Below are 10000 nucleotides of genomic sequence, written 5' to 3' on the forward strand. Positions count from 1 at the left end.
CGCTCATCTTTCGCTGCTCCGAATTTCTTACCTTCCAGCTCCTGGTTTATCCTTATTTTCTCGTTCATTTACCTTCTATTCCAAATAGGTTCATCTAAGATAAATGAAACCGTTTTGAAATATAAGGAACGAGATATTCACCGCAATATGCTTCACTCACCTTTCGCTGCTCCGAATTTCTTGCCTTCCAGATCCTGGTTTATCCTTATTTTTTCGTTCATTTACCTTTTATTCCAAATAGGTTCATCTAAGATAAATGAAACCGTTTTGAAATATAAGGAAAGAGATATTCACCGCAATATGCAAAATGGTTGTCTTTGCTCCACTCATCTTTCGCTGCTCCGAATTTCTTGCCTTCCACCTCCTAGTTTATCCTTATTTTTTCGTTCATTTAACCTTTATTTTCAAATAGGTTCATCTAAGATAAATGAAACCGTTTTGAAATATAAGGAAAGAGATATTCACGTCATTATGCAAAATGAGGTCAAACGTCAGTTATTAAGGTGTCAGGAAAGGGCGCTGATCGTTGAGGAATGGGAGAACTAAAGAGTTTAATGAAATAGTCTGGTCATAGTTAGAATAGGAGAAAAAATAGATAATAATTTTTATATACTTATGTCGAATCTCTAGTTTGATGACGCTTTTTATATATTTGTCTTTCTAACTTCAAATGATTCCATTCAGCAGATGAAAGAAAATAGAAATAGAATAATATCTATATATATATAAATATATATATATATATATATATATATATATGTTGAAACTTTGTTTTCTATGAAACAAATTCGTCTGTCGTCATTCACAGCTGAATCTGTGTATTACTATATCGTATTGAAAAATTCAAAGAATATATTTTCCCTCGTGTGGATCCACCCCACTGTCCTCTTCCAATTCTTACCCATTTTCTACCTATATTCACATCGGAAATTGGATATTGTTTTTACCCATTTACCTCTCATTGCTAAGTTGACAATGGGTATTTTCACCCATTATTAAACCAACGAAAGTTATTATAACATAACCTACGAACACTGAATGATTAATGACATATCTACTATGCTTTCTCTTGCCCATTTTCATGTCAGTGAATATATTATCATGACCCAATTACTACCCATTACCCCAAATCGGCCAAGTCGATGAAAAATGCTTACATCCCATTTATTACCTATTATCATCCATTTGAGAAATCATTGAATAAGTTGTGGATCTATTTCTCCCCATTTTCTCTTTCTCTCATTACCCCAAATCGGCCAAGTCGATGAGAAATGCTTACATCCCATTTATTACCTATTATCATCCATTTGAGAAATCATTGAATAAGTTGTGGATCAATTTATTTCCATTTTTCCGTCTCTTATTACCTCAAATCGGCCAAGTCGATGATAAATTCTTACATCCCATTTATTACCTATTTCTCAAATGGAGGATAATTATCATCCATTTGAGAAATAATTGAATAAGTTGTGGATCAATTTACCCCCCATTTTCTCTTTCTCTCATTACCAGGTCGATGAGAAAATACTCATCCCTCCCACCGTCATCCAACTACATCCTGTGCCTCCTCATCGAATCCAAGGTTCGACTCCCGCAATACGAGACCTCGACCATCGAGTTCAAGAAGGAGCTGAAGACGGCTGACGACAAAGCTTTCTTCCTCGACATCGTCAAGGACATCGCCAATGACCTCGACCTGACTTCGCTGACCCGGAAAACTACGGAGAATTTGTCGCTTCTTCTCAATGCCGATGGAGCCTCTCTCTTCATCGTCGAGAACACGGCGGCAGGGAAGAAGATCCTGGTTTCAAAGGCAAAGACAATTTGCGTTGTCTTCAGATATATATATATATATATATATATATATATATATATATATATATATATATATATATATATATATATATATATATATATATGTATGTTCTACTAATTGGCGAGAGATAGAACTTATTTCATCACTATTAATTATCTATTATCATTTACATTATTTTTTTATTTATTCATTCATTTATCTATTTATTTGTCATTATTAATTTTATTATTAGTTTTTTTTTCGTATCCGTCATATATATGGACCAAAAGGTCTCCTGTCGGCATGCTCCACCTTTGTAGTTCTTTGTATATACGAGTATATATGTATATATATATATATATATTATACATACTGTATATACATATATACACATATGTTTATATATGTGTGTATATACATATATATATATATATATATATATATATATATATATATATATATATATATATGTTTTAGTGATGGGACGATATCAATATTCTTAACGATTCCGATACGAGTTCCTATACTACTCTTAACTTCCGATTCCGATAAATGATTAATAAATGTATGTTGTTCACAAAGTATTTGTGTTTGTGTTTGTGTGTGGGGGGGGGGTGTGTGTGTGCGTGAGAGTTAGCGCCTGTTTTTAAGTGTTTGTATCTGAAAATTCCCATAAATAACAACACAAATAGGGTCCAATGTTAACGGCTTTACGCGACTAGTACACGTGGAAGCATCCATTCATGCAACCTTTAATTAATTGAAAAACAAATATTTAAATAAACGCTTATTTATTCAAACAAACACAAATATATACAATCGCACATATCCGTATTTGTATACATAAAACCTTTAACGAATGGAAAGATAAATATTCGAATAAGTGGATGTGTATCCAAGCAGAAATACACAAAATGGCGCATACACTTATTTTTATTCATAAACCATTTTCGCGCGTTTCTATTCGGATGTAAATACACAATTACACACACGTGCATACTTATACACACATGCGCGCGAGCGCACACACACACACACACACACACACACACACACACACACACACACACACACACACACACACACACACACACACACACACACACACACACACACATACGAACATACATACATGCAGTCACACACACACACACACACACACACACACACACACACACACACACACACACACACACACACACACACACACACACACACACACACACACACACACACACACACACACACACACACAAACACAAACACAAACTCAAACAAACACAAACACAAACACAAACACAAACACACACACACACACACTCACACTCACACTCACACACACACACACACACACACACACACACACACACACACACACACACACACACAGACACACACCTCGTGGCTCTGTTGTTAGAGTTCTCGCCTGCCACTACAGTGGTCCGGGTTCGACTCCCGCCCAGGGCTGAAAATAATTTCAGTATCGCTTCGATGTTGGGTGTTACTCCAACTCTCGTGAGCGGGAGTCGTGTGTGTTTGTGTATAAGGTCACAGTATTACCCATTGATTGGTCATATGAGCTCTGAACTCTCATCCGGGAGGTTAATAACTGTCGATCACGAGTCCAACAGGTGATCCAATACCATGGTGAATCACACACACACACACACACACACACACACACACACACACACACACACACACACACACACACACACACACACACACACACACACACACACACACACACACACACACACACACACACACACACACACACACACACACACACTTATTCAAAGTAAATCCTGCGAATACATGCTTCAATTAATATAAACTCCAAACAGATTTTAGTTACCAACAAAAGATCTCCCGTCTAACCTAAACAGGATCTCGGACCATCATCTTGTTCATCCCTGGCTCCACCCTCACCTAAATCAAAACTCCCCTTTTAACGAAAATCACCTTCATTTTGTGTCGCTATCACTGCACCAAGGTAGCGGAAATCTTGCAAGACATATGTTCCTGACCCCTTATGTTCCCCCCGGCACAAGTACTGCCGGAAAGGTGTTGTATTCTTGATTTCCTTCCTATGAACTCTCGTCCTTCTCTAATTGGGATCCCTTGGGGCCTTCGGGCTGCCCTTCTTGTGTCCCTTAACAGGTCTTCGACATCCACAGTGGGACCAACATTTACCCTGTCACGAGTTCGGAGGACAACGCAGTCGAAGTGCCCTGGGGCAAAGGAATCTTGGGATACGTGGCTGAGACAGGGAAACCTGTCATCTTGGAATGCGCGTCAGAGGTGAGTGAAGTCAAGTCGGGTCAAATTGACTGAGGTGGCGTGAGGCCAGGTCAGGTCAGGTGAAGTCAGGGAAGCCTGTCAGCTTGGAATGCGCGTCTGAGGTGAGTGAGGTCAGTCAGGTCAAATAGAATGAGGTGACGTGAGATCAGGTCAAATCAGGTTAGGTCAAGTGAAGTGAGGTTTACTGAGGTGAGACTGACAAACCTGTCAGCTTGGAATGCGCGTCTGAGGTGAGTGGAGTTAAATCAGGTCAAATAAACTGAGGTGGCGTGAGGTCAGATCAGGTCAGGTTAGACCAAGTCAGGTCACATCAGGTGAAGTCAGGTCAAGTGACGTGAGGTTTACTAAGATGAAGTGAAATACGATGAAGTGAGATGAGGTTATGTAAGGTTATATGCGGTGACGTCAGGTCTGGTGATGTCAAGTTAGGTCATGTGATCTGTGGTGAAATTACGGAACCATGACATGACGAAATGACGTTATATGACGACTAACAAAGTGAAGTTGTTTGTGGTGAAGTATGATGATGTGGCGTATCATTCAGCGTGATGCAAAGTAAAGTGAAGTGTGTATCAAGTAAAGAAAGGATTAAGTGAAGGAATTAGAAAGAAAAAGAAATAAATAAAGGTACAAATGTAGGGGAATAGAAGTGATGTAAACGGGGGGAAAGTGAAGAAAAATTTGTCTAATTTCGGTAGTAAGAAAAGAAAGGCAAGATAAGGGTGAGGAATTAGTAGATGGGATGGGGAGAAGGGAAGGGGATAGAACGGAAAGGAAGGTAAAAATATGGAAAGGGAAGGGAAGGGAAGGGAAGAGAAGAGAAGAGAAGGGAAAGGAAGGGAAGGGAAGGGAAGGGAAGGGAAGGGAAGGGAAGGGAAGGGAAGGGAAGGGAAGGGAAGGGAAGGGAAGGGAAGAGAAAGGGTAATGGTGACTGTGAACAAAGGATAAAGGGAAGGGGAAGGGGAAGGGGAAGGGGAAGGGCTAAAGGAAGGGTAATTGAAGGGATGGAATGGAAAGGGGTCCTAAGGCAGAGAGCTCATGGACGTTGCAGAAGGGGACTGGAGAAGGAGGCTGAAAAGAGAGAGCAGTTTGGTCGGTGAGATCTAAAGAGTAGGAGGAGGAGGATCAAGAGAGGAGGAGTAGAAGAATTAAAAGAAAAAAAGAGAGAATGAGAAAATAAAAAAGATTAGAGAAGAGAGACGAGAGAATGGAAAAAAAGGAATAAATGAGTAAATTTAAGAAGCAGTAAAGGGAGAGAGATATGACAAAAACATAGAACGAGGAGAGAGAAAGAAGAGAAAAAAGAAGAAGTAGGAAGAAGAGGAGGAAGAGAGGAAGAAAAATTAGAGAAAGAGAAGGCGAAGGGAGAAAAGAAAAGGAAAGTAGAGAAGAGGAAGAAGAGGAAGAAAGAGGAGGAGAAGGAGGATCAAGAGAAGTAGAAGAATTAAAAAAATGAGAAGATAAAAAAGATTAGAGATAAAGACAGAAAGAGACGAGGGAATGGAAAAAGGAAGAAATGAAAAATAGAAGAAAGAGTAAAGGAAGAAAGATATGACAAAAAAACATAGGAGGAGAAAGAAAAATGAGATGAAGAAGAGGAGTAGGAAAAAGAGGAGGAAAAGAGAAGGAGGAAGTAGACAAAGAGAAGGCGAAGGACGAGAAGAAAGGGAAAAAAGGGAAGAGGCAGAAGAGGGAGAAAGAGGAGGAGAAGGAGGAGCATCAAGAGAAGGGAAGTAGAAGAATAAAAAAAAGAATAAGAAGTAAAGGGAGAGAGATATGACAAAAACATATAAGAAGGAGAGAAAGATGAGGTGAAAAGGAGAAGTAGGAAGAAGAGGAGGAAAAGAGGAGGAGAAAGTAGAGAGAGAGAAGGCAAAGGGAGAGAAGAAAAGGAAAGTAGAGAAGAGGGAGAAGATGAAGAAAGAGGAGGAGGAGGAGGAGGATCAAGAGAGGGGAAGTAGAAGAATTAAAAGAAAAACAAAAAAATGAGAAGATAAAAAAGATAAGAGAAGAGAGACGAGGAAATGGATAAAAGGAAGAGAGAGAAAGAAGAGATTAAAAGTAAGGAAGAAGAGGAGGAAAAGAGGAGGAGAAAGTAGACAAAGAGAAGGCGAAGGGAGAGAAGAAAGAGAAAGAAGAGAAGAGGGAGAAGAGGAAGAAAGAGAAGGAGGAGAAAGAGGAGAAAAAGGAGTAAGAGAAGAAGGGACAGAATGAAAGTGGTAGAAGGAAGAGAAAAGGAAGAAGAAAGAGGAGGAGCCGAGGAGGAGGAGGAAGAGAAAAAAGAGGAGGAGAAACTAATGTAAGAAGAGAAGAAGAAAGAGAAGGAATGTTGTAAAAGAAAGAGAAAATAGAGAGGAAAGAGGAGGAGGAGCCGAGGAAGAGGAGGAAAAGAAAAAAGAGGAGAAACTAATGTAAGAAGAGAAGAAGAGATAAAAGGAATGTTGTAAATAAAAGAGAAAATAGAAAGAGGAAAGAGGAAATTAAGAGGAGGAGGGGAATAACATGGGTAATTTCTCTATTCTTAGAAACAATTTTGTATCGAATGCATAACAGAAGTGGTAAATGAAGGACTTGATGGAAGTAGTAGCAGAAATTAAGGCGATTGAAAATTGTTAAGTGATCAGAAATCAACCTTAGGTGATAATCAATTTTCAGAAATAAATAATCACTGCGGGACGCCGGCCCGTAGGGGTGCCGTTATTGTTCCCAAAATATTGACAATATAGAACTTATTGATTCAAGAGACAAGAGAATAAGAAAGAAGAGGAGACGTAGCTGGAGAAATAGTACGTCATAAAAAAGACGTACGTTGAGGAAGAAGAGAGGAAGAAAGAGGAGGAAGAGGAAAAAGGAGGAAGACAACGTACAGGAGGACAAAGAGTAAAAGATGTGTTAAAAGATCAATGTAAAACCAAGCGAACAAGGTAAAGATGACTCTTTTACTGCCAATGGCGATTCGTAAATTCATTCACAACGCCACGGGGCAATTTTATTGAACATTTAACGGAAATCCCTTAAAGGTACACGGAAACGGTAGCCAGAGGGAGAGGAAAGGATAGTGAGAAAGAGAAGTGGAATTAGTAGGAGAACAAGGGAAAACGCAGAAAGGACGTAGTACCATGCACACACACACACACACACACACACACACACACACACACACACACACACACACACACACACACACACATATATATATACTGTATATACATATATATGTATTTATTTATATGTATACACACACACACACACACACACACATTATATATATATATATATATATATATATATACATATTATTACTTTGTTGTGATATATACATACACACGTACACATATCAGTCTCTAACAAGAAGTATACGTTCAAAAGAAATCCCTGCATGAGGTAACTATGATAACCGTATTCCTTTCATTAAAATAACACCCACTGAATTATTTCTTACAGTTAATAGACGATTTTATTCAGGAAGAACATACTCGATGAATCTTTGAACTTGCTCTGAATGTTGTTCTCTGCCCAAAGGAATATTATTTCTAGTTAATGACAATAAGCATAACCCTCATTCAACCTAACCTAACCTAACCTAACCTAACCTAACCTAACCTAACCTAACCTAACCTAACTTAACCTAACCTAACCTAATCTTTATTCCACTGTTGATATTCGGCGTACTGGGGTGACAATTCTTCAAGTGGGATTTCTTTGGGTGACGATTCTTCATGTGGGCGTTTTGGGGTGACAATTCTTCACGTAACCCCGTGGGAATGAAAGGGGGAAAATTGAATTAATTCAGCTTCACATTTTTAATCCCCTTCGTCCTTGATCTCTCCCCAGGATCCTCGCTACAACGATGAGGTGGATAGGATCACGGGCTACCACACTGACTCGCTCCTGTGCATGCCCGTCTTCAACGCCTACAACGAAGTGGTCGCCGTCGCACAGGTCATTAACAGGAGCTGCGAGGACTCCGGAGACGGACGTTTCACCAAAACCGACGAGAAGGTGAGTAGGAAGAAGAGGAAGAGGAGGAGGTGGAGGAGGAGAGTGAGGAAGAAGAGGAAGAGGAGGAGGTGGAGGAGGAAAGTGAGGAAGAGGAGGAAGAGGAGGTGGAACAAAGGAACACAAACGAAGAACAAACAACAACAGGCCTACTGGCGCTAACAAGGCCGTATGTGTTTACTATACTAAGCTACAGTTAAGAAAACATAGGCGTTAGAAGATGAACTAACACTAAAGTTACCACTATCCTATCTAATTACAATTAAATGCCGGGCTGTCAGACCTTTTATTAATATCTTATTTGCGGATTAGAGAAGAGTAAGGAAGAAGTGGAAAAGAAGGAGGTGGATGAAGATAGTAAGGAAGAAGAGGAAGAGGAGGTGTACGACGAGAGTGAGGAAGAAGAGGAAGAGAAGAAGGTGGATGAGGAGAGTGAGGAAGAAGAGAAAGAGGAGGTGGACGAAGAGGAGGTGGACGAAGAGGAGGTAGACGAGGAGAATGAGCAAGAAGAGAAAGAGGAGGTGAACGAGGAGAGTGAGGAAGAAGAGGAAAAGAACGAGGGAGAAGAGGAGTAGAAAGAAGGGGGAAGATAGGAGACAGACAGGAGCAAAGGAAGTGAAGGAGAGGGAGTGAAGGAGAGAAATAAAGGAGGTAGAGGAAAGGTTAAAAGATGCTGTAATGATTATCATTTATTTCATATTATTTGTTTTTGTTTTGTTATCATTTGCCTGTTTGATTCTCATTTATCATTACTTATATGTAAATTTATTATTATTTACTATTTACCTGTTTGTTTATTATTTAACTATACCTATGCCTTTATTTATGTATTTTGTTTGTTATTTACATATTTATAGTTTTTATTTATTTATTTATTATGATTTTTTTTTTCGCATCCGACCTAGATATGGATCAAAAAGATCTCCTGTCGGTATACTCATCCTTCGTCATCCTTTGTAATCCTTTGTAAGAAAAAGCGGCGTACGAAAAGTAGACGAGAGTCATATTAAGAAGTACAAGAAGATAAAACAAAGGTTGATGGAAGATAAGGAACAGCAGTGAAAGAGAGGAGATTACAGAGAAGGGGTGGAAGAAAAAAATGAGATATACTAAGAGGAAGTTGGGAACTTCGGGGCAAAGGGAGAGAATGAGGAGTATGGGAAGGAGGAAGGGATTTGGCAACGAGTGATAGCGTGTCTCCATAGCGTGTCTTGTTGAGTAAACTCCTTTTGGGAACATGACTATAGGATTGCAGCCCCAATATATATATATATATTTATATATATATATATATATATATATATATATATATATATATATATATACATACATCTACACTGAATGGTTCCCAGCGATCAATTGATATTATTCAACCACAAACAACTTTTAATTCCATGCCATCGCAATCGAGACTGAAGAATTGCTCGATGGAGACATTTTGTTGGAAATTGAAACGTGGACGAGCCGAGGATTCGAACCCAGCTAACCCGTAACAAAGTTACAGTGACTTAAACCAATGCGCTATCAAGAGAGATATAAGTTGAGTACGATTTTCTTATTTTTGTATGCTCGAATTACTTACTTCTACAGGAAATATCGCGTTCAACCCACCTCCGTTATGAAATTGCATTTAGCTAGTATGTGCACGTGCACATACTAGCTAAATGCAATATCATAGCGGAGGTGGGTTGAACGCGATATTTCGTGTCGATGTATGTAATTCGAGCATACAAATATAAGAAAATCGTACTCAACTTATATCTCTCTTGATAGCGCATTGGTTTAAGTCACTGTAACTTTGTTACGGGTTAGCTGGGTTCAAATCCTCGGCTCGTCCACGTTTCAATTTCCAACAAAATGTCTCCATCGAGCGATTCTTCAGTCTCGATTGCGATGGCATGG

At 39.1% G+C, this 10000-nt stretch overlaps 1 protein-coding gene across 5 annotated transcripts in view; it reads left to right on the top strand.

Moving 5' to 3' along the window:
* Positions 1-10000, top strand: part of LOC143027629 (dual 3',5'-cyclic-AMP and -GMP phosphodiesterase 11A-like) — a 184854-nt gene that overhangs the window by 72910 nt on the left and 101944 nt on the right. For all 5 annotated transcript variants that reach the window (XM_076189012.1, XM_076189013.1, XM_076189014.1 and 2 more), the window contains exons 3-5: positions 1513-1813; positions 3959-4099; positions 7934-8101. In XM_076189012.1, the coding sequence (XP_076045127.1) occupies positions 1513-1813; positions 3959-4099; positions 7934-8101 (610 nt within the window). The remainder of the gene's footprint in view (positions 1-1512; positions 1814-3958; positions 4100-7933; positions 8102-10000) is intronic.

The sequence above is a fragment of the Oratosquilla oratoria genome, chromosome 8 (genome assembly GCF_046742065.1).
Source record: "Oratosquilla oratoria isolate Oo_2021 chromosome 8, ASM4674206v1, whole genome shotgun sequence".
Lineage (NCBI taxonomy): Eukaryota > Metazoa > Arthropoda > Malacostraca > Stomatopoda > Squillidae > Oratosquilla > Oratosquilla oratoria.